Here is a 25,946-nt window from a genome sequence, read left to right as displayed (position 1 = left end):
GCACTGAAGTCATCAAACTATTGCCTTTGATCACTTTACTCTCTCCATTATTGCACTGTTCATATGGTGAATAAAAATTTTCTGTTGCAGAATGTTGAAAAATCTTTCGTCTCCCATTACAATTTCCATTTCTTAACTATACATATCATAACCCACCCTTGAAGCCACTTAAATCTGAACCACACTGCTTTTAATCGTGTTGACTGGGATGTTTTGACATTTCCATGCCTTCAAGTTCACAAACCTGCTTCAACTCATCTGGAGTTAAAACTCCAATCTGCATCTTTGTTCTCACTCAACTCCAATTCATATTCCAATTTTGCTTCCTTTGTTTTACTTTCTGTAAATTTTGCATTGAGCAAAACTCTACAATATTGTCTCAACTTTCACACTCTCTCTCACCACCTTGTGCTCCCAATTACACATATTTTTGCTCCTGGTCTAGTTGCTCCACATTTCATCTTCTGTAATTGTACAACCAGCGACATCTATACTCTTCTAATTAAGGCCAGTAACTCATCTCCAAACTTCCGAGAGTCACCCTTTCAAATGCCCAAATCCAATCTCTGGAACTTACTTCACCCCTTTCCTTCTCTAAACCAAAAAAAGTCCTTTAACTAATCTTTTGGTCATCTCTTTAAAGTAGGTTAGAAAACTTGATAATATTTCCAATGAACTGTTTTGGGACATCTTGATACAAAGTTCTGGACAAAGTGTACCTCGATTAAAAAAATCGCAAACACCCGAGATAAGAAAACATAATGAAATCAATGGATTCTGTCTATGTATAACAGAAGTTACTTCACAGAATATCAAAAAAATAACCAGAGTATCTTTACATTTTGATTAACATATATAATTTATTGAAACAATAGATATAATCAATAACAGATTTTCAATTAATGACATGATCTGCTGAGATTTGAACCCAATCTGATTCCATGAAAAAATTGAGAGATTAATAATAAAAGTAAACTGAAGGACAAAGGTAGGTTATAAAAATAGTATACAAATGTAACTAGCTATTATATCGCAATTGCTGCTGGAAGTCTGTGCATAGTCATTAAGCTGAGCCATGACTAACCTCAGACAAACGTGTTGCTGACTTAGATCAAGTTCATATTTGAAAGCTGAACACATAACCACGAGGGTGAAGAAAGATAACTCCACCCCTCACATGGGATGAAACAGCAGCCAAAAGGATTATAGCTACTAGGGAGGGTGAAAGCAGTTGACAAAGAAAAATAATGGGGCTATAACCGCTGCTGAGGAATATGATAAAAACCCCATAATGTTTCTATTAAAAGGGCTGTACTTCATGAGGCAAAAAAATATAAAAGGCACAGGAAAATTTCTGAAATTTCAGCACAATCTACAGTGAGGTAGAAATCACAGCATCACCATTTTTTTAAAAAAGAGCAAGCAATATTAGCAAGTGTTAATACTTAATGATGTGAAACATCACTCTCCACAAATGCTGCCTGACATGCTGAGAATTTCAAGGTACAAATGAGGCCTTCCGTTGATTGGGGTCAACCATGGATACTACATCCTAAACTGTTGCAAGTCGATATGCATGCCAGGGTGAGCGAGCTGTTGCCCATGCAGCAGGCTCCCTCACTTTCCAGCTAATAAACCCAAAGGAACAGCAGAGACTGATACAGTTTGGCACGAGTGGCGTCTCTGAAGTTGCTAGTCAGCGTTGAACTCAACGAAGCCTTGGGATTCCAGCTCAGGATTTTCCTTGAGGCTTACTCCCGAAGCCATCCCCATGAGTGGGTACAGCTGCAAGGCAGCAGAGGTTTGAGATCAGAGTTTTTCTCCTCCAAGATGTCAACCACAGTTGACAAGCCCCATCTGCACAAAGCGACTGGTTTTAAGGTGCCGGTATCCCACCTTTGCCCCTTCTCCTGTCAGTAGAAACAATTCCGCTGGGCTTAGGAGCTAAGCCACACGTGAAAGCCAGGAGCTGGACTTGGGTGTTAGAGGCTATTTGCCACATACACCATTGGGAACATGTAGTGGGAACTTACCCCCGCTACCTCCTATGGCTGTGACAACCTTAAGGAATCTTCAAGATATAACTTGCTGCCTTTAAGTACGAGCAATTCTTGAAGCATTACATATGTCATTACTTTAAAAATACACATTTAACGAAAATGCAAACAAGGTTCTCTCAATTTTTTTTAAAGCATCAATCCAAATTCCTTCATATTGCTCCCTTCAAAACACTTTCATGATAAGCAAGGGCTTATCCTGGACACAAGGAATTCTGCAGATGCTGGAAATTCAAGCAACACACATCAAAGTTGCTTCTCCCTTGTGACTGAGGAAGCTTATACAACTTGGAAATGAGAAACCAGGCTTGCCCCTTTCTTTTCATAGATCACAGCAGTTGTGGAGGTTGTATTCCTAGAAAAACATCCATACTCACAATGTTCCATAATGTGAATTCCTATTTCCATTGAACCCCACACCTCAGAGAGAAAGCCTTTCCTACAGGAGGATTCTCTCTCATATTAAGCTATTTTATCCATGATGACTAAATGATCAACCACCATAACTTATTAGCTGAGACCAATATTAGACTTCAAGATGGACAAAGCTTATGCACCAGCAATGAGTTTAGAAGTGAAGATACCAGGGAAAGGAAAAGAGATTCAAGAACCAATTTCATGGGTGAAAGGTGGAGAAGGAGTTCAGATGAGTAATGGGTTAAACTATGATGACTTTGTGGAGGTAGAGTCATCAGAGAAAATGACTCTCAGATAAAGAATGTGGCAGCACTGCATGCTGAGATATCTGCTCATTTCCTCAGACTGGAGCGACTCACCTGGGACTGCTAACCCAATCACAGAGGTCATATTCAAGTCTTATTGTTAGTATTGAGTACACAGATAAAAATTGAAAGGCAAGAGAAATTAATATTTCCCCACAAACAAATGCTGCAAAGGCAAATTTAATTCTCTCTCAAATTTTACATATAACTTGTCAATTTCCATTACCAAAACACACCGTAATGCAGGTGTCACCTGTACTTCTGGCTCAATCTTTCTCAATTTACATCCTAACATAGTTAACACAAGTGTTTCTCCAATTGAACACTCTAGTGTAGAACATGAAATGACTTTTATACTGACGTCATGTGATAGAAAAGTACTTAGAAAGTATTCACAAACTCAAAATATACTTGAAATTCTGCTTCCCCTTAAAGGATTATAAAGCAAAGAACATCTGTGTTTTGGTAGCATAATTTTATTTTGTTGAAATATTAGTAGATGAGCTCCAAAGCTGCACAGATAGATCAATAAGCAAATACCATTACTAAGTGCTACTTCTTTCAGTTTTATGAAGAACTTAAGAAATAGGAGTGGTCTATTTGGATCGTCATGGAGGTTTTGATGCTCAAAAGTCATTGATCTTTTACAAGTGTCACTTCTCTGCAGTAATTTCATTCTCTGTGATTCAATTAATACCTAAATAAAGTTTTTAAATGTGACTTATACTTAGTGACTAAACCTCCACAGCTTTCCTTCGGTTAAAAAATGTATCATTTGCTACATTTTGGGTGAAAAAATACTTTTCTCATCTTCATCATGAATGGCAAAATCATTACTTTGAGGCTGAGTCCTGGTTCAAGACACCAGAAATATCTGTGGAGATAAGTAACTGCAATAGCTCTCATGAAATAGAAGCCCTTTGGCCCATCAAATTGATGCTGGCTCCCAAAACAATTCAATTCACCCAATTATTTCACTGTAACTCATTTTTTCACACAAGTCCAGCAACTCCACCCCAATTATCCTACCAATGACCTACAATAGGGGCAATTTATTGCAGTTAATAATCTACAAGCCAGCAAATCTTTCAAATACAGTAGGAAAACAGGATCCAGAGGAAACGCACAGAATCAAAAGGAAAATATGCAAACGCCACAGATAGCATAAGAGGACAAAATCAAACTGGGGTAATGGAGGTACAAGGCATGAACAATAGTAGCTGTCCACCCTTGTCATACTTCGAATCTTAATATGTATTTTAACTACACCGAACAAAAGCAAGTTATCAACACAGACGTGGTAGAAATTTCTAACCAAACATAATAACAGTCCTGGAATATTATCGTTAAACAAACTATTTATGACATACCAATTTGTGTTTTATCAGTATTAATACGTTCTGACGAGAAAAACTAATTATAGCAATACACAGCTAACGACACCAGGTTAACTTTCAATCAAAAGTACTAATCACTTATTGTCTTCAAGAAATTTCCAAGTGATTGAAACAAGTGCTGATGATATTAAACGCTAAAGCCTTCAGCTGCCCCTCGAACCCGCCCAGCATCCGGACCCAGACCCCATTCCCTCTCAATACACATCAGGCATTTCACTCGACATTACCTAAACCCCGGACCCTCCTTGGAATTTTTCGAAGGCGATGCCGCATTTGCCCTTTTATTAAATAGCTTCTGTAGCAGAGTTGGAGCCATTTTGTACCATTTTATTGGTACAAAATAAGATCATTCGGTAGCATTGTAAATAAAAGTTAAACAACTCCATTTAGAGCTTCACAGTCATGTGACTAACATCGGCAGCCAGCCGCACCGTACGCTCCCATTGGACACCATGCCAACAACGACCAACTTTCTGATTGGATGTTGTCTCGGTACCGCTATTGATAATTGGACTGGAGCGTACAAATGGGCATGTTTTCATTGGCCAAGTCCCGAACGCCCTACATCCTCCAATCAAAGCGATTGGATAGTGAGCGGCTGAAGCACGCCTTTCGCATGTGGCCGGTGAAACTCGAGTGGGCTCTGGCGGCTGGCCAGGTGCCTTCTTTCGGGATCGGGGTAATGTGGCACCCAAGAGCAAGGTAACCGTAATACAGCAAATAACTGGCAGTGAATCAGTAAAGGACACCACGGCTATAAATAGCGTACTCAGAGGATGCGCTTTAGTGCGTTCGAACTGGAGATGATCTCGTTGAATTGGATGAAGACAGCAGTGCTAAAGGTGGACACTGCCAACAAGTGACATCGTTTTTTTAAAAAAAAAGTTGGTGGAAAATACGGGTTTCTAGATCAAAATGCTAAAGAATCAACGAGAAAACACTGATTTTTAGATCCAGTATTGCGTAATGAGAGAATGGTTGATTTAAAATGATAATTTTTAAGGGAAATAGCAACAGACATCAAAGTTGCTGGTGAACGCAGCAGGCCAGGCAGCATCTCTAGGAAGAGGTACAGTCGACGTTTCAGGCCGAGACCCTTCGTCAGGACTAACTGAAGGAAGAGTTAGTAAGGGATTTGAAAGTTGGAGGGGGAGGGGGAGATCCAAAATGATAGGAGAAGACAGGAGGGGGAGGGATAGAGCCAAGAGCTGGACAGGTGATAGGCAAAAGGGATACGAGAGGATCATGGGACAGGAGGCCTAGGGAGAAAGACAAGGGAGGGGGACCCAGAGGATGGGCAAGAGGTATATTCAGAGGGACAGAGGGAGAAAAAGGAGAGTGAGAGAAAGAATGTATGCATAAAAATGAGTAACAGATGGGGTACGAGGGGGAGGTGGGGCCTTAGCGGAAGTTAGAGAAGTCGATGTTCATGCCATCAGGTTGGAGGCTACCCAGACGGAATATAAGGTGTTGTTCCTCCAACCTGAGTGTGGCTTCATCTTTACAGTAGAGGAGGCCGTGGATAGACATGTCAGAATGGGAATGGGATGTGGAATTAAAATGTGTGGCCACTGGGAGATCCTGCTTTCTCTGGCGGACAGAGCGTAGATGTTCAGCAAAGCGGTCTCCCAGTCTGCGTCGGGTCTCGCCAATATATAAAAGGCCACATTGGGAGCACCGGACGCAGTATATCACCCCAGTCGACTCACAGGTGAAGTGTTGCCTCACCTGGAAGGACTGTTTGGGGCCCTGAATGGTGGTAAGGGAGTAAGTGTAAGGGCATGTGTAGCACTTGTTCCACTTACATGGATAAGTGCCAGGAGGGAGATCAGTGGGGAGGGATGGGGAGGACGAATGGACAAGGGAGTTGTGTAGGGAGCGATCCCTGCGGAATGCAGGGGGGGGGAGGGAAAGATGTGCTTAGTGGTGGGATCCCGTTGGAGGTGGCGGAAGTTACGGAGAATAATATGTTGGACCCGGAGGCTGGTGGGGTGGTAGGTGAGGACCAGGGGAACCCTATTCCTAGTGGGGTGGCGGGAGGATGGAGTGAGAGCAGATGTACGTGAAATGGGGGAGATGCGTTTAAGAGCAGAGTTGATAGTGCAGGAAAGGAAGCCCCTTTCTTTAAAAAAGGAAGACATCTCCCTCGTCCTAGAATGAAAAGCCTCATCCTGAGAGCAGATGCGGCGGAGACGGAGGAATTGCGAGAAGGGGATGGTGTTTTTGCAAGAGACAGGGTGAGAAGAGGAATAGTCCAGATAGCTGTGAGAGTCAGTAGGCTTATAGTAGACATCAGTGGATAAGCTGTCTCCAGAGACAGAGACAGAAAGATCTAGAAAGGGGAGGGAGGTGTCAGAAATGGACCAGGTAAACTTGAGGGCAGGGTGAAAGTTGGAGGCAAAGTTAATAAAGTCAACGAGTTCTGCATGCGTACAGGAAGCAGCGCCAATGCAGTCGTCAATGTAGCGAAGGAAAAGTGGGGGACAGATACCAGAATAGACACGGAACATAGATTGTTCCACAAACCCAACAAAAAGGCAGGCATAGCTAGGACCCATACGGGTGCCCATAGCTACACCTTTAGTTTGGAGGAAGTGGGAGGAGCCAAAGGAGAAATTATTAAGAGTAAGGACTAATTCCACTAGACGGAGCAGAGTGGTGGTAGAGGGGAACTGATTAGGTCTGGAATCCAAAAAGAAGCGTAGAGCTTTGAGACCTTCCTGATGGGGGATGGAAGTATATAGGGACTGGACATCCAGGGTGAAAATAAAGCGGTGGGAGCCAGGGAACTTAAAATCATCGAAAAGTTTAAGAGTGTGAGAAGTGTCACGAACATAGGTCGGAAGGGATTGAACAAGGGGTGATAAAACAGTGTCGAGGTATGCAGAAATGAGTTCGGTGGGGCAGGAGCAAGCTGAGACAATAGGTCAGCCAGGACAGGCAGGTTCGTGGATCTTGGGTAGGAGGTAGAAACGGAAAGTGCGGGGTGTGGGAACTATAAGGTTGGTAGCAGTGGATGGGAGATCCCTTGAGCGGATAAAGTCGGTGATGGTGTGGGAGACAATGGCCTGGTGCTCCTTAGTGGAGTCACGATGGAGGGGTAAATAAGAGGAGGTATCCGTGAGTTGTCGCTGTGCCTCGGCAAGGTAGAGGTCAGTACGCCAGACTACAACAGTACCCCCCCTTATTGGCGGGTTTAATAATAAGGTTAGGATTAGTGCGGAGGGAGTGGAGAGCAGAGCGTTCCAAAGGAGTGAAGTTGGAATGGGGACAAGGTGCGGTAAAGTCGAGACGGTTGATGACCCGTCGGCAGTTAGCGATAAAGAGATCCAGAGCAGGCAGAAAACTAGAGTGGGGTGTCCATGAAGAAGAGGAGGGTTGAAGACAGGAGAAGGGGTCATTGGTGGGGGTGGAAGAGTCCTTGCCGAAGAAGTAGGCTCGGAGACGGAGATGGCGGAAGAAAAGTTCCGCATCGTGGCGAACACGGAACTCGCTGAGGTGTGGGCGAAGGGGGACAAAGGTGAGGCCCTTACTGAGAACAGAGCGTTCTGCCTCCCGACAGTTGAAGGTCGGAGGGGATGGTAAAGACCCAGCACGGATGAGAGCTGGGATCAGAGGGGGGAGGCTGGGGGTGTCAATGGAGAGGGGAGGGTTGGGGTGAGAGGAAGATGGAGCCTCTGAGGGCCCAGGAGTTGACAGTGGGATCTGAGGAAGACGGGGCTGCGGAGTGGTGGTGGGGGAAGGGGAGACGGGAGTCACAACAGCAGCACATAAAGACCTGGCCTGGAGTTCAAGGCTGGCGTCGCAGTTGGTGGTTGCGCAATCGCTGTGAAGGTGTCCATGGCCTATTTTGCAAATTTGTTGTTCTAGTTGAGAGGCACATTCAGACAGTTCCTTTTGATTTAGAGGTGATCTACTATAAACAGTACAATTTGTCCATAAGTGATTTATTCCATGAACTTCTCTCACTGAATCACCTACTGCAAGTTCTAATCTGTGATTAAGACAGTGCCAAATTATCACATTGAGGTAATGTTCCTTGAGAATTGCAGCAGCACCAGATTTGACACCAAGCATTACGCTTGCCCCATCACTAGCAAATGCTATAAGGTTCTGTTTCAAGTAAGAGTCATCAAACCCAAGCTTAGTGAGACAGTTCAATAGATGCTTGGCAATAGTTGCAGCTTTCTGATGTAGATGAAGCTTGTGTTCAGAAACTGAGTTACAAATTATTGTTCACCCATTCCCTGCAACATGAGCCTTACACAACATCTGCATGACTGTGATCCTCTACCAAACTGTCCCTGCTGTACCACACTGCTCTTTGATAAAAGGTTATGACATTTTGTAAAATATGGACTACTTTGCATATCTTAACAAAATCAGGATCAGGTTTAATATCACCAGCGTATTTCAAGAAATTTGTTGGCTTTGTGGCACAGTACAATGCAATACATAATAATAGAAACAATGATGAATTATAGTAATTATATATAATAGTTAAATAGTGAAAAAAATCTAAATTTAAAAAAAAGGTAAGGTAATGTCCATTCAGAAAGAAGCTGTTCTTTGAGTGTGCGCCTTCAGGCTTCTGTACCTCCTTCCTGATGGTAGCAACAAGGCATAACCTGGGTGATGGGGGTCCTTAGTGATGGACACCACCTTTCTGAGGTGTCACTCCTTGAAGATGTCCTGGAGGCTAGTGATAAGATGGAAGTTTACAACTCTCTGCAGCTTACTTCAATCCTGTGCAGTAACCCCCCTGCCACCTCCCCCCCGATACCAGATGGTGATGCAGCCAGTTAGAATGCTCTCTATAGTATATCTGTAGGAACCTTCGAGTGTTTTTGGTGACATACCAAATCTCAAACTCGTAATGAAATATAGCCACTGTTGTGCCTTCTTTGTAGCTGTATCGATATGTTGGGTCCGGGTTAGATCCTCAGAGGTATTGACACCCAGAAACTTGAAATTACTCACTTTTTCTACTTCTGATCCCTGTATGAGGACTGGACTATGTTCTCTCATCTTACTCTTTCTGAAGTCCACAATCAGTTCTTTGGTCTTACTGACTAGCTGCTATATCTTGCGCCTGTACGCCCCCTCATCACCATCTGAGATTCTGCCAACAACGGTTGTACCATGAGCAAATTCATAGGTGGCATTTGAGCTGTGCCTAGCCACATGGCCATTTCTTGACAATCATAAACATTGAAAATGAAATTCATGGTCAATTTCAATCCTCTAGCATTTAATTACAAACCAGAGAAAATCTGCAAATGCTGGAAATCCAAGCAACACACACAAAATTACTGCAGCATTTTGTGTGTGTTGCGCGGCCTTTATTCAGCTGAGCAATTGGACATTTGAAGATCAGTACCTCAGACCTTGCAAAAAAAAACCTCGTGTTCCACAGGGCAGAGTGGTTCCTCTCTGCTCCTGCAGTTTGGATGACCTACAGCATGCACCTCAGTACTGACTACATACCATCAATCCTATTTCTGCAGAATCCTTCAAATTCACTGGAAGTATAAGGTAAGCATGGTCAATGGTCAACTCAACATCCTCAGCATTTTGGACTTAAATGCATTCAATTGGTTTCATTACACGGGCCATGTTGTTCATACTGTCTGCCTGACAATAGGCTCCTGACGTTGCAAAGCGGACAGAGAAAAAGGTTCAAGCCTCCTTGGAAAAAAGCGCAACTAGTTTTTTCAAAAGCCCTACTCTTTGACCCCACTGAAAGTGGGGAAAAGAGTATGGGAAACCTTGAGTCCATGCATCAGACCATACAAAAACCCTGTGTAAACAACGGAAGGAATTCACCATCAGCCCTTTGTTGCTCCTTCAACCACCAGTGGAAGAGTCTGCAGTTCTCATAGTGGCTTAATCAATCACACAACTCAAACATACAAATGGAAGCAAGTCAAAGTACATCTATTATCAAAGTATGTATGCAGTATACAACCCTGAGATTCGGCTACGCCACAGACAGCCACGAAACATGAATAACCATCGTATCCATTCAAAGAATTAAAACATCAACAGCCCTCCCCCACATGTAAAAAAACAAACACTGTAAACGGCAACAAAAAACACAGAATATAAAACACAAAATCAAAAGGCATATTTCAGTTCACCTCAGTGTTCCTCATCTACAAGCCACCCCAGATTGCCCGAACTACCAACAAAACAACAGAGCAACCAGAATAACTATAAACATATCCTAACATCTTTCAGTCCGCAATCCACAAACCGTGTCGATTAAGCCTTGCTCCGGCACCATCCTCTGACAGCATTGAGGGAGAGAGAGAGAGAGAGAGATCTTTTGAATGTAAGGACCTTCCCTTAGAAACAGTGAGGGAGGAGGAGAGAGAGACCGTCACAGGCAGACACCTTCTTGCGGCAGTAGTGGGCGAGAGGCTGGTAGATAGCAGTGAACACTCACTTTCTGCACCTGCCTCAGCAGGCCAGGTAGCATCAACCTTCCTCAGTGCTTCAGTCAGCGAGATCATTGAGAAGTAGAGTTGACCAGTTGATGGGGCCTGTACCCCATCTCCAGGCTTCCTGCCTACATGCTGCCTTGTGGAATCATCTCAGAGCCAGCAAAACACCAGATTGCTCAATGGGCCCTAATACGCACCACCAGACTATAGATCACAGGCTCCAGCAGTAGTAGAACCACATATGAAATAAAAGGAAGGCACAAAAGAAGTGAAAGGAGTAGCTTCGTAAACCGTTTTGAGGATATCACCTTTCGTAGTGTTGTTTGCTGGCTTGAATACAGAGACTGCTGCAGAAGGTGATATGTAAAAGGAAAAAGATTAATGTAAGCAACCCTCTTACAGACTGCGATAGGAACAAATATATTTGGCAGGTATTTAATCCAGCTGCCTTCATGGAATAAGAATAGAAAATCTTGCGTTAAATTGGGGAAACAACAAGTCTAGGATGAAGAAGGAGCTCAAAGACATTAGCGTCGGTGAAAAGGAAGTGTTCAAGGAATTCATTAGGTTGAATACCAAGTTTTTGACAGAAATAGCTGTGGATATAGCAATTGTACCTAGTTGTCACCTGCAAAAGTTGCAAAGAATCTAGAAAGGTTTCCAGAAAAATCTGAAATTAACAAATATAAACCTGCAACACACAAAATGCTGGAGGAACTCAGCAGGCCAGGTAGTATCTATGGAAAAGAGTACAGTTGATGTTTTGGGCCAAGAACCTTCATCATTAGTTTTCATATTTAAAGAGTTATATCCTCATATTCACAATACAGAACATTTTCACTATATCAGTTTCTGGGATAAAGATGTCGGAGTACAAAGGAGGAGTGCACAAGATGAGCTTAAACATGCGAGAGCACTATTTCCCAACCTTTTTTAGCCCAACACCTCCCAAAGCACTTTCATGCTTGCCAATGCCTCTCTAAAGCACCTTCATACTTGCCAGCATCCCTCTTAAGCACAATATACTTTCCAGGGCCCCCATAGTGTAAAAACATGTCTACTATATGCTAACATGAGAAAGATGATTCTGCTTTAAATTTTTATTTGTCTTTATACCTAGCTTACACAGTACCTGTGCACTGTACAGCAGTTTCGATATCAATGTGATTCTTGAGCTTGGTGGTTTTTAGCTAGAGTTGAAATATCTTTTTCAAGTGGTGACAGCAATAAACTTAAGTCCCCGTGCATAACAACGTCCAAATGGTTTCATTTTTTTGTGAGTATGTGGTTGACTGCACTGAAGCCTCTTTCAACAAGGTATGAGGATAGAAAGGCAATGAAGAGCAGTTTGGCTCTTCTCCAAAGACCAGGAAACTTCGCATGACAGTGTAGCCCCATAGCACAAAAGCTGACATTTTTGCTTCTTCATCATTCTGAATTTTGATAATTTCTTCTTGCGAGCTCTCTTCCTGTTCTTCGGCCTTACAAAGGAATGGGTTAATTACCTAGGCTGGAGTTTCCAGATCATTTGAATGCTTGAATCAATTCTGAAAATCCTTCTTCAGTGACTGCAGGTGTAAGCAGTACTCTTACAAATCACCATCTGTGAAAGAGAGTGCCATACTTCCCATGCAGGGAAACCATGAGAACATTCTTCTCCCGAAGTTTTGTTTATGTATTTCCAATTCTCTGATAATGATAGACACTAGACTTTTTGCCTGGATTAAATTGAAATTCTCACCCTGCAGTTTCCTATTTAACATGTTCATTTTGTCATACAGATCGGCTAGGTATGCCACATCTCTACGTAGAAGTTCAATCTTGTTTCCCAAGCTGTTGTTGACTTTGAGCAAAAATTCAACCACAGTGTCAAAAAGATGAAAGAAATGTTTTAAGCAGCAGCCTTTTGACTGCCAATGTACTTCAGTGTGAAGAAGCCAGCGTTCAAACTCTTCATCGTTATCTTGGCATAACTGGTGAAATATTTTGCTATTTAATGGATGAGCTTTAATTTTGTTGATAGATATTTACTTTTACTTTACTTTGTTGTTGCCAAACAATTGGTACTAGAATGTACAATCATGACAGCGATATTTGGTTCTGCGCTTCACACTCCCTGGATTACAAATATTAAATATTAAAGATATTAAAAATAGTTAAAAGTAGTAAATATTAAAAACTTAAATTATAAATCATAAATAGAAAATAGAAAAATGGGAAGTAAGGTAATGCAAAAAAAACCGAGAGGCAGGTCCAGATATTTGGAGGGTACGGCCCAGATCTGGGTCAGGATCCATTCAGCAGTCTTATCACAGTTGGAAAGAAGCTATTCCCAAATCTGAGTCTTCAAGCTCCTGAACCTTCTCCCAGAGGGAAGAGGGACGAAAAATCTATTGCCCGATTGGGTCGTGTCCTTGATTATCCTGGCAGCACTGCCCCGACAGCGTGCGGTGTAAAGTGATATTACAAGAGTCATGCTTGAAAAAAGTCGCTGACTGAAGTTTTGGGCTGTGAGATGTTGATGATGAATTACACAATGGATTGCAAACAGATTTGGAATTTCTTTTTCTATAAATGCCACAAAACCAGCATGGTGATCTGTCATACATGGTGCTCCATTTGTTGCACAAGAAATCATGTTTCTAATCGGAATAGTTTTATCCCCATTTTGAGCTCATCATAGATTGATTCTCCATTGATAGTTGTTTTTAACCTTTTACAAAAGAGAATCTCCATAAAATTTTCCATTTTTGATAAACTGTATATGTGCTATTAGCAATGCTTCATTGTGTCGCACAGTCGTCTCATCCAGTTGTACCCCAAATTCTGTTTTTTGTAGCTCTGTGCATAGTTGATACTCAATGTCTTCACTCATTTTGTCAATATGATGAGCTACAGAGTCATTACTCAAAGGAATTGATTTTAAATTATTGATATCCTTTTTGAGAACAGTGGTGAGCACTTCTGATACAGCAGGCATTATTAATATTTCACCAACTATATGAGATTTACCACATTTTGCTCTCATTTTGGAAATGTTATATGAAGCATTGAGACCACTATCAGGGTCACTTTTAGCTTTCTTGGCAAATAGTGTGCAATACTTTTCTTTTCAAATCTTTCTATTGCATTATAATCAATTAAATGAACATATCAATAATAACAATACTAAGAGAACAGGATTACAATAATAGCAATAATATACACAAACATAAGTTCCAAATGTCATATCCAGACAAGTCCACCCGATCTCTTGATAATTGAAACAGGAAAAAGTTCAAAAGATTTGTTCAAAAAAAAACAAAAATCCCCTAAACTAAACACAAAACAAAACAAAACAAAAAACTGGGCTGCCATAATTTGTCAATTATAATTATTCTGTCCTTGACTCTGTTCCTCCTTCCATAAACGATTAAGTATTAGGAAAAAGGATTTTTAAAAAATCAGCTTAAGTCATATGTATGGAAATATTGAATGAAAGACTCCCAAGTTTCCTCAAACTTAATTGTGCCACTCCTAATTTTTTCTAGGTTTAAACAAGCTATAGTTTGAGAAAACTATTGAAGTGAGGTAGGGGGATCAAAACCTTTCCATTTAAAGAAAATGGATCTTCTGGCCATCAGCGTAACAAATGCTATCAAATGGCAGGCTGAAGATGATAAGTAACTAGAATCAATCACTGGTAATCCAAAAATTGCAGTAATAGGATGGAGTTGTAAATCGATATGTAAAACTGCTGAAACAATATCAAAGATGTCTTTCCAACATTTTTTCCAAAAGAGGGCAGGACCAAAACATATGGGTTAAAGAAGCAACTTCGGAGTTACATCTGTCACACATAGGGTTTATATGGGAATAAAAACGGGCTAGTTTGTCTTTTGACATATATGTTCTATGAACGATTTTAAGTTGTATTAAAATATGTCTAGCACACATTGAAGAAGTATTAACTAATTTAAGAATTTTTTCCCATTCTTCTATGGATATACTTACTTGAAGTTCTCGCTCCCATTCATTCTTTATCTTATCAGATATACCTGAATGTATTTTCATAATCACGTCGTAAATAGTTGCTATTACATTCTTCTGTAAGGGATTTAAACTTAAAATTTTTTCCGTAATTTCAGCTTGATGTGACATCAGAAAGGTAGGCAAAATAACATTCAAAAAATTTCTAATCTGTAGATATCTAAAAAAGTGTGATCTAGGCAAATTGTATTTATTAGATAACTGTTCAAAAGACATAAAACAGTTATCTATAAATAAATCACGAAAACAGTTTATTCCTTTTATTTTCCAAAAAAGAAAGGCTTGATCAATTCTGGATGGTTGAAAAAAAATTAAATAAAAAAGGGCTAGAAAGTATAGAGCTAGACTTTTCAATTGCTTCTTTCATCTTCTTGAACTGAGTAATACCATAAATAGCTTTTCAAGGTGTCTCTTACAGAGGTGTTCTCGTAATCTTGATGGTTTCATAGCTTCATTAGACAGTACAGTATTACAAATAAGATACATAGAGTGTCGCTGATCTGACGGAACAGAATAAACCATACTCCAGGTATGTAGCATCGTATTGACACACGCTGTAGTTTCTGTTTCTTAGCAGGATTAGAACTCAAGGCTTCACTGCCTTCAGACTCATAGAGGTCTCACCATACACATTTATCCATTATTTACAGGGCTAAATTAAAATAAAATATTAACATAAACTGGGAATGCTAACGGATGTTGATGATGGCAGCGAGTTAACACAGATGGAACGATGGTAGCGACACACAAAGGAATGACAAGGCGAATATGAAGACGATCACAACAATGAAAATTACTTTGACAAGGATTCAGATTGGAATCTGAACGTTAGTCAGGATAGAGCTGGTGTTTGGCAAGCTACCTTCATACTGTTCCAGTTAGGGTGATTGACCAGTCACGTAGGGTCTCATAATTATGGTGCCATAGTTAGGGTGCTGCTTACCACCCCCCGAAGAATCTTGAATGCCCCCCGACGACTTCTATTTCCCCTAACACCCACTTAGGATACATAACCACCCATGTTGGAATCACTGTGTTAGAGATTGGAAGATTATTTGTCATATGTACATCAAAACATACAGTAAAATGCATCACTGGTATTAACAACCGGCACACCCAAGGATGTATTGAGGACAGCCTGCAAGAGTCTCCACACATTCCTATGCCAACATATCATGCCCAGAATGTTTCACAAAACAACACCAGCAGCAACAGCAAAAAGAACAAAACAATTCCCTTTCCCAAACGCAGGTTTGAGAGCTGATTGTACTTCTGTTCCTGATGTTTAGGATCTTATAAAAGGAAAAGGAAAGACATCAGAAAGAAAATAAATAACACAAGAAAGCACCAAATGCACTGAATCAAGACTAAAAAGGCAGAACTTCGCCCCAGTTTCTTGGATTTGGACTGTGACTAATCACTAAGCGGGAGTACGTAAAGAGAGTTACCATTTCAATGAGGTCCACAATCGAAATTAAAAATGCAGAACAGTGTCTCAGATTTGGACTGCGACTGATCACTGAGCAGGAGTTATTAGAAAGGGTGAATAAAAATAACACAAGTGCAAGTGGAGTCGCCTTTGCTGTGAGTGGGTCAGTGTGTGGAGTGGCTTTGGTTCATCAGGCTTGGGTGAGGTAAAGTATCTGTGGCAAATTTTTCTTTTTGTTCTTAATTCTACATTCTTCGTCTGCTAGGGCATAGTGATGAAGTGAGATTGGGTCCTGGGGCAGTATTTTGGTTTGTGTGTGATATGTGGGGATTCTGGGAGACCGTCAGCCTCCGGAATGATCACATCTGCACCAGGTGCATTGAGCTGCAGCTCTTTACGGAACGTATTAAGGAACTGGAGCTGTAGCTCGATGACCTTCAGCTCATATGGGAGAATGAGGAGGTGTTAGATCGGAGCTACAGGGAGGTAATCATCCCAAGGTTGCAGGAGACAGGTAACTGGGTGACTGTCAGGAGAAGGAAAGGAAATGTACAGCCAGCGCTGAGTACCCCTCTGATGGTTCCTGTCAATAACATCACTTCAGATACTGTTGAGAGGGTCTTGGTCTCCGGCACTGAGTCTGGTGCTGTGTTCAAAAAGAGTAGAGAGTTGAAGAGGACCACAATGGTGATAGGAGATTCCATAGACAGGGGAACAGTGATGAGATTCTGTGGCTGCCAATATGGGGCACCAATAATTTAGGTGGAAAGGAAGTCCTGAAGAGGGAATTTCGAGAGCTTTGTAGAGAGCTGAAAAACAGGACCTCCAGCATTGGATTGCTGCCTGTGCCACACACCACTGAGGGTAAGAATAGGATGATTTGGCAGTTAAATGCGTGGCTGAGGAACTGGTGCAGAGGGCAGGGGTTCAGATTTATGGATCATTAGGATCTCCTCGGGGGAAGATATAACCTGTAGAAATATCCTTGTGGGCAGGTTTGCTAGAGTTGTTCGGGAGGATTTCAGCTAATTTGGCAGGGGGATACGAACTGGAGTAATGGTGCTGAGGATGAGGTAGTTGGTTTACAAACAGAGGCAATGTGTAGTGAGACCCCTGGCAAGGAGAGGCTGATGATAGGGCAAAATTGCAGTTGAGTGGATGAGTTGCAATGGAAAACATGGACAAAATTGAAAAGGGTGAAAAGACTGAAGGTGTTGTATTTGAATGCGCGCAGTATAGGGAGTAAGGTAGATTAACTGGTCGCACGGTTACCGATTGGCATGTATGGTGTTGTGGGCATCACTGAATCATGGCTGCAAGAAGATTATAGCTGGAAGCTTAACATCCAAGGATACACATTGTATTGAAAGGACAGCCAGAGAGGCAGAGAGGGTGGTGTGGCTCTGTTGGTTAAAAAACATGAAATCAAATCATTAGAAAGAGGTGACATAGGGTTGGAAGGTGTTAAATTGTTGTGGGTGGAGCTAAAGAACTGTAAGGTTACAAAGACGCTGATGGGAGTTGTATACAGATCTCCAAACAGTAGTAAGGATGTGGTCTACAACTTAGAACAGGAGATAGAAAATGCATACTAAAAGAACAATTTTACAATAGTCATTGGTGATTTCAATATGCAGGTAGATTGGGAAAATTAGGTTCATGCTGGATCCCTAGAGGGAAATTTCTGGAATGCCTAAGAGATGGCTTATTTTTAAGCAGTTTGTGTTTGAGCCCATTGGTGGATCAGCTATTCTGGATTGAGTGTTGTGAAATGTACCAGAATTGATTAGAGAGCTTAAGGTAAAGGAACCCATAAAGGAAAGTGATCATATTATGACAGAAACTTGAGAAGTGGAAGTCAGATGTATCAATATCACAGTGGAGTAAGGGGAATTTCAGAGGTATGAGGCTGGTGAAAATTGACTGGAAAAGAACACTGGCAGGGATGATGGCAGAGCAGTAATGGCTGGAATTTCTGGAAACAATTCAGAAGATGCAGGATATATACATCCCAAAGAGGAATAACCATTCTAAAGGCAAGATGACACAACCATGGCTAACAAGAGAAGTCAAAGACAACATAAAAGCCAAAAAGAGGACCCATAATAGAGCAAAAATAGTGGGAAGTTAGAGGATTGGGAAGCTTTTAAAAACACTCAGAAAGCAACTAAAAAAGTAATTAAGAATGGAAATAATGGAGTACAAAAGTAAACTAGCCAATAATATTAAAAAGCATATCAAAAGTTTCTTCAAATACATAAAGTGTAAAAGAGAGGTGAGAGTGGATATCAGACAGATGGAAAATGATGCCGAAGAGGTAATAATGGGGGAGAAGAAAATGGCAGATGAACTGAATAAGTATTTTGCATTAGTCTTCACTGTGGAAGACACTGGAAGTATGCTGGAAGTTTGAGAGTGTCAGGGGCAAAAGTGTGTAAAGTTACCATTACTAGGGAAAAGGTTCTAGGAAACTGAAAGGTCTGAAAGTAGATAATTCACCTGAACCAGATGGTGTACACCCTAGGGTTCTGAAAGAGGTGGCCGAAGAGATTGTGGAAGCATTAGTAATGATCCTTCACTAGATTCTGGAATGGTTCCGGAAGACTGGAAAATTGCAAATGTCACTCCACTCTTCAAGAATGGAGAGAGGCAGAAGAAAGGAAATTATGGGCCAGTTAGATAGGGGAGATCTTAAACCTCAGTGGTCGGGAAGATGTTGGAGTTGATTGTTAAGAATGGGGTTTCGGGGTAGTTGGAGGCACATGATAAACTAGGCTGCAGTCAGCGTGCTCTTCACAGGGGAATATCTTGTCTGACCAATCTGTTGGAATTCTTTTAAGAAATAACAAGCATAATAGACAAAGGAGAATCGATGGATGTTGTGTCCTTGGATTTTCAGAAGTCCTTTGACAAGGTGCCACTCTTGAGGCTGTTTAACAACAGGTATTATAGGAAAGATACCAGCGTGGATAAAGAGGTGAGAATAAAGGGAGCTTTTTCTGGTTGGCTGCCAGTGACTAGTGTTGTTCCACAGGGGTCTGTGTTGGGACCATTTCTTTTTACGTTACATGTCAATGATTTCGATAATGGAATTGATGGCTTTGTTACAAACTTTGCAGAAGATATGAAGATAGGTGGGGGGGGCAGGTAGTTTTGGGGAAATATAGAGGCTACAGAAGGACTTAAGACAGATTAGGAGAATCAGCAAAGAAGTGGCAAATAGAATACAGTGTCGGGAAGTATATGGTCAGGCACTTTGGTAGAAGTAATTCAAGGGTTGATTATTTTCTAAATGGAGAGAAATTTCAAAAATCTGAGGTGCAAAGGGACTTGGGAGTCATTTTGGAGGATTCCTTAAAGGTTAATTTGCAGGTTGAGTCAGTAGTAAGGAAGGCAAATGCAATGTTTGTATTAATTTCAAGAGGACTAGAATATAAAAGCAAGGATATTATGTTGATGCTTTATAAGGTGCTGGTGAGGCCTCACCTGGAGTATTGTGAGCAGTTTTGGGCCTCTTATCTAAGAAAGGATATGCTGACATTAGAGAGGGTTCAAAGGAGGATCATGAAAATGATTCCAGGATTAAAAGGTTTGTCATATGAAGTGCATTTGATGGCTCTGAACCTCCACTCACTGGAATTCAGAAGAATGAGGGGTGACCTCATAGAAACCTATCAAATCCTAAAGGATTCTACAGATATGTTAAGAGCAAAACAATTGCAAGAGACAAAATTGGTCTTCTGGAAGACCAGGATGGAAATCCATGTGTGGAGCCAAAACAAATGGGGAAGATCTTATTTGAATTATTTGCATCCATATTTACTCAGGAAATCAGAGACTATTGAAGTGAGGCAAAGTGGCATCAACTTCATAGACCCTGTACAGATTACAGAGGAGAAGGTGTTTGCTACTCTGAGGCGAATCAGGGTGGATAAATCCCCAGGGGCTTACAGGAGGCAAGTGCAGAAATATCTGGGGCCCTAGCAGAGATATTTAAATCATCCTTAGCGACAGGGGAGGTACCAGAAGATTGGAGGATCGCCAATGTAGTTCTGCTTTTTAAAAAAAGGCTCTAAACAGAAACAAAAAATCATAGGCCAGTGAGTCTGACATCAGATGTGGGAAAGTTAGTGAAAGGTTTCTAAGGGACCGGATACAGTATATAAGTATCTGGATAGACAGAGACTGATTAAGGACAGCGTGGCTTCATGCATGGTAGGTGATGTCTAATCAATCTTATAGCCTTTTTCGAGGAAGTTACCAGGAAAATGGATGAAGGCAGTGGATGCTGTCTACATGGACTTTAGTAAAGTATTTGACAAGGTCCTTCATGGGAGGCTGATCAGAAAGATTCAGTCGCCTGGCATTCAGAATGAGGTAGTAAATTGGATTCGACATTGGACTTGTGGGAGAAGCCAGAGAGTGGTAGTAGACGGTTCCTTCTCTGACTGGAGGCCTGTGACTGGTGGTGTGTTGCAAGGATCTGTGCTGGATCCTTTGTTGTTTGTCAGCTATATCAACGATCTGGATGATGATGCGGTTAACTGGATCAGCAAATTTGCAGATGACACCAAGATGATTGGTGATGCAGTGGACAGCGAGGAAGGCTATCAGGGCTTGCAGAGGGATCAGCATCAGCTGGAAAATGGCAGATGGAGTTTAATGCAGACGTGGTTTTGCACTTTGGTAGGACCAACCAGGGTAGGTCTTACACAGTGAACGGTAGGGCACTGAGGAGTGTCAGAGTACAAAGTGATCTTGGAGTAAAGATTCATAATTTGTTGAAAGTGGTGTCACAGGTAGATAGGGTCATAAAGAAAGCTTTTGGCACATTGGCCTTCATAAATCAATGTATTGGGTACAAGAGATCTGATATTGTTGAAGTTGTATTAAATGTTGGTGACGCCTAATTTGGAGTGTTGTGTGCAGTTTTGGTCACTTACCTAGAGGAAAGATGTAAATAAGGTTGAAATAGTACAGAGAAAATTTACATTGGCCTGAAGGACCTGAGTTATAAGGAAAGATTGAGACGATTAGGACTGTATTCTTTAGAACATAGAAGATTAAGAAGAGATTTGACTGAGATGGACAAAATTATGAGGGGTATAAATAGGGTAAATGCAAGCAGGCTTTTTCCACTGCGATTAGGTGGAACTACAACTAGAGGTCATGGTTTAGGTGTGAAAGGTGAAAAGTTTAAGGGGAACATGAGGGGAAACTTATTTACTCGGAGGGTTGTGAGCGTGTGGAACAAGCCACCAGCGCAAGCAAGCTCAATTTCAACATTTAAGAGAAGTTTGGATAGATACGTTTGTACATGGATGGTAGGGGTATGGAGGGCTATGGTCCAGATGCTGGTCAATGGGAGTAGGCAGTAAATTTAAATGGTTCAGCACAGGAGATGGGCCGAAGAGCCTGTTTCTGTGCTGTGTTTTTTAATGACTCTATAAATTTATACTGTAGCACTTTATATTCTAAATATGTGAAATACATCACCTAAAATATTCTACCACCAGAAAGTTGAATTCTCAGGAGATTATAAGGTGGAATGAGCTGCCAGCACAAGTGGTGCATGCAAGCTTGATTTCAAATTTGAAAATTTTGGACAGGTACATGGATGGTAGGTGTATGGATGGCTATTGTCCCGGTACAGGTCGATAGGATTAGTGATGAACTAGATGGGCTGAAGAGCCTGTTTCTGTGCTGTACTTCTCTATGACTCGTTGACTCTATGTTGAAAGGCCTCGATAGACTGGATGTGGAGAGGATGTTTCCTATGGTGAGAGACTCGAAGACCAAAGGACATAGCCTCAGAATAGAGGGGCATCCTTTTAGAGCAGAGATGAGGAGGAATTTCTTCAGCCAGAGAGTGGCGAATCTGTGGAATTTGTTGCCACAGGTGGCTGTGGAGGCCAAGTCATTAGGTATAAACCAGAAGTGACAGCCTCAAAATAAGTGGTCAGCCATTCAAGCTAAGACAATAATTTTCTTTCCTTTGAAATCTCTAACCTAGAGGCTCATTTACTAAATATTTTCAACTCGATAATCAATAGATTTGTAGATGTTAAAGAAGCAAAGATGAAATAAGTGCAGGAAAATATACCAAAGGTAAAACAAATAGTATGATTTTACTGAAAGCTCCCGCAGGCATAAGAATCCAAATAGCCCTATTCGTATTTTACACAAGAAGAGTGTAAAATAAAGAGGAGGTAATTAAAAGGTTGGTGATGTGCAAAAGTCACTGAGCTTCAATGGATTGGAGCTTAAGTTAAGGGAAGTTGGAAGATAGGTGAAACCTAATGTAGAATTATGAAGTGATAGATTATAAAGTGAATGAGCAGAGGCAGTGTAATCTAGATAATTTCTTTATCAGATGTAAATGAAATCACATACTGGTTATTGTGTCACATTGTTCTAAAGTACAAAATACAAAGTAGATTATGTTATCAAAGTACATATATATCACCATTTTCAACCCAGAGGTTCATTCTCCTGGGTATACTCAACAAATCTATAGAATAATAACTATAACGGGATCAATGAAAGATCAACCAAAGTGCAGAAGACAACAAACTGTGCAAATGCAATTATAAATAAATAACTATAACTTACAAGAGCATGAGATAATGAGGTAAAAGTCCTTAAAGTGAGATTGTTGGTTGTAGGAACATTTCAATGATGGGGCAAGCAAGTGTAGTTAGATTAGATTAGATTAGATTAGATTATGAGGACACTCAGTCCTCGTTTATTGTCAATTAGAAATGCATGCATTAAGAAATGATACAATGTTCCTCCAGAGTGATATCACAGAAAAACAGGACAAACAAAGACTAACACTGACAGAACCACATAATTATAACGTATAATTACAGCAGTGCAAAGCAATACCATAATATGATAAACAGCAGACCATGGGCACAGTAAAAAAAAGTCTCAAAGTCCCAATCAACTCCTGATAGTCCCCGATAGCAGGGGGCAAAGGGAGAAGCTCCCTGCCATAAACATCCAGGCACCAACAACCGCTGATGCATTGGAAGTACCTGACCACAGCTAACTCTGAGCCCATCCGTCTGAAAACTTCGAGAATCCGACCAGCCCCTCCAATACAGCCTCCTGAGCACCATCCTCTGCCAAGTGCCTTCGACCTCGCCCCGGCCGCCGAAACAAGCAAAGCCGAGGATTTGGGGTCTTCTCCTCCGGAGATTTCAGATCACACAGTAGCAGCAGCAGCGAAGCGGGCATTTCAGAAGTTTCTTCAGATGTTCCTCCATACTCTCACATCTGTCTCCATCAAATCAGAATTGTGCACGGTACCCTACTTGACACATAACAGATATCATTCACTGGAGTGGCCGTGCGCGCTGCGTCGCGCTGCCATCTTCTTCTCCTCCTCCTCCTTTTATCCCCTTTTATTCAAGAGCTTGATGGTTGAGGGGTAATAACTGTTCTTGAGCCTGGTGATACGAGTCCTAAAGTTCTTGTACCTTCTACCTGATGGCAGCAGCAGGAAGAGAGCATGATCTGGCTGGTGGGGATACATCTAATTGCTTACTAAAGCTATAAGATAGCTTTTAGTGATTCATTGCAAAAACCTTGCTCATGATCAGTGGGAATGGAGTATGGGAATCAAGGCATTGGTGAGTAAAGAACTGTGGAAACCAGGATACCAATTAAGTCTGTGTCTTTATTGATGTTTTGCTGCACGCTTGAGTGCTAGGTTGAGGGCGCCAATGCTCTTTTGTTGGTGGGGTCGTTGCCTTGCTGCTGCTTGTGGATGGGAGGGGGCATTTGGGGGGCTTCGGGGTTCCAACATTTAACTGTCATTCATTCTTTGGGGCACTCTGTTTTTGTGGATGTTTGCAAAGAAAAAGAATTTCAGGATGTATATTGTATATATTTCTCTGACATTAAAGTCAAGTCACTTTTTATTGTCATTTCGACCATAACTGTTGGTACAGTACACAGTAAAAACGAGACAGCATTTTTCAGGACCATGGTGCTACATGAGCAATACAAAAACTACACTGAACTACGTAAAACAACACAAAAACTACACTAGACTACAGACCTACCCAGGACTGCATAAAGTGCACAAAACAGTGTAGGCTTTACAATAAATAATAAACAAGACAATATGCACAGTAGAGTGCAGTAGGTTGGTGTCAGTCCAAGCTCTGGGTATTGAGTCTGATGGCTTGGGGGAAGAAACTGTTACATAGTCTGGTCGTGAGAGCCCAAATACTTTGGTGCCTTTTGCCAGATGGCAGGAGGGAGAAGAGTTTGTTTAACAGGTGCATGGGGTCCTTCATAATGCTGTTTCTTTATGGATGCAGCGTGTGGTGTAAATGTCTGTAATGGCGGGAAGAGAGACCCCAATGATCTTCTCAGCTGACCTCACTATCTGCTGCAGAGTCTTGCGATCGGAGGTGGTGCAATTTCTGAACCAAGCAATGATACAACTGCTCAGGATGCTCTCAATACAACCTTTGTAGAATGTGGTGAGGATGGGGGGTGGGAGATGGACTATTCCCAGCCTTCGCAGAAAGTAGAGACGCTGCTGGGCTTTCTTTGCTATGGAGCTGGTGTTGAGGGACGAGGTGAGATTCTCCACCAGGTGAACACCAAGAAATTTGGTGCTCTTAACAATCTCTATGGAGGAGTCGTCGATGTTCAGCGGAGAGTGGTCGTTCCGTGTCCTCCTGAAGTCAACAACCATCTCTTTTGTTCACATTCAGAGGCAGGTTGTTGGCTCTGCACCAGTCTGTTAGCCGTTGCACCTCCTCTCTGTATGCTGACTCATCGTTCTTGCTGATGGGACCCACCACAGTCATGTCTTGATGATGTGGATCGAGCTGTGTGTTGCAGCACAGTTGTGGGTCAGCAGACTCCCTGTTGTACCAATGAGATGAAATGGAATGTGAGAATTGGGGCTGTGGTGAGTTTAATTGAAACTGGAGTCCCAGTGGCTAGGAATGAGAAGCAGGAACTGGGACCATTGTGATTGCAGATAATTGAGGTTTTACTGTATGCAGATAACATACTGTAATAGGTCACGTTGAAGCAGATAAGACAACAGGAATTTGATCAGGTTCAAACTGCATTGCAATCAACCCTTTGAGAGACTCCTTGAAATTCAAACTACCATCCATTTATGAGATTACCATTAAGGGAACAACAGATAAGTGGAGTATAAACAGGCTTGAGAACCACTATTAAAAAGAGCAGAAAATTCTGGAAACACATAGTAGGTCAAAGAGTATCTGTGGAAAGACAAACAGTTAATATTTCAGATCTGGGACCCTTCATCAGAATTTAAATGTTTTCCTTTCACAAATGCTGAGTGACATGCTTAGTGTTTGTGCCATATTCTGGTTTTAGTTTGGATTTCCAACATTAATAATTCTTTTTCATTTTTATTCACTGTAAAAGTAACTGTTAACAGTCAATCATTTGAAATAAATAAATTAAGCATAAACCAGATATTAAGCCACCAGATATTAGAGTTAGAGGTCCAAGGTGTTTCAATATTCAGGACATGTTCTCTCTTTTCATTACTACCATCAGGGAGGAGGTACAGGAGCTTGAAAAATACATCCATTGATTTAGAAACAGTGATCCCTGTGGAAAGTTGGGGGGGGGTGTGTAGGGAAAGATGTATTTGGTAGTGGGATCCCACTGGACATGGTGGAAGTTGCGGAGAATTATGTGCTGGACGTGGAGGCTGGTGGGGTGGTAGGTGAGGCCAAGAGAAACTGGTAGGGTCACGGGAGGATGGGGTAAGAGCAGACGTGCGTGAAATGGAAGAGATGTGGTTGAGGGCAGCGTTGATGGTGGAAGAAGGGAAGGCCCTTTTTTTGAAGAAGGAG

General features: G+C 41.6%; 1 protein-coding gene across 2 annotated transcripts in view; it reads right to left on the bottom strand.

Annotated features, from left to right (window-relative positions):
• LOC134345564 (folliculin-interacting protein 2-like) overlaps positions 1–4,579 on the bottom strand; it is an 86,182-nt gene extending 81,603 nt beyond the window's left edge. For both annotated transcript variants that reach the window (XM_063046410.1, XM_063046412.1), the window contains exon 1: positions 4,404–4,579. In XM_063046410.1, coding sequence (XP_062902480.1) covers positions 4,404–4,492 — 89 coding nt within the window. In that variant the 5' untranslated portion in view covers positions 4,493–4,579. The remainder of the gene's footprint in view (positions 1–4,403) is intronic.
• Positions 4,580–25,946: the final 21,367 nt, after the last annotated feature.

This window comes from Mobula hypostoma, chromosome 4 (genome assembly GCF_963921235.1).
Source record: "Mobula hypostoma chromosome 4, sMobHyp1.1, whole genome shotgun sequence".
NCBI classification, from domain to species: domain Eukaryota; kingdom Metazoa; phylum Chordata; class Chondrichthyes; order Myliobatiformes; family Myliobatidae; genus Mobula; species Mobula hypostoma.
Note: the sequence above shows the minus strand (reverse complement) of the source record. Positions and strands in the feature narration are given on the sequence as shown.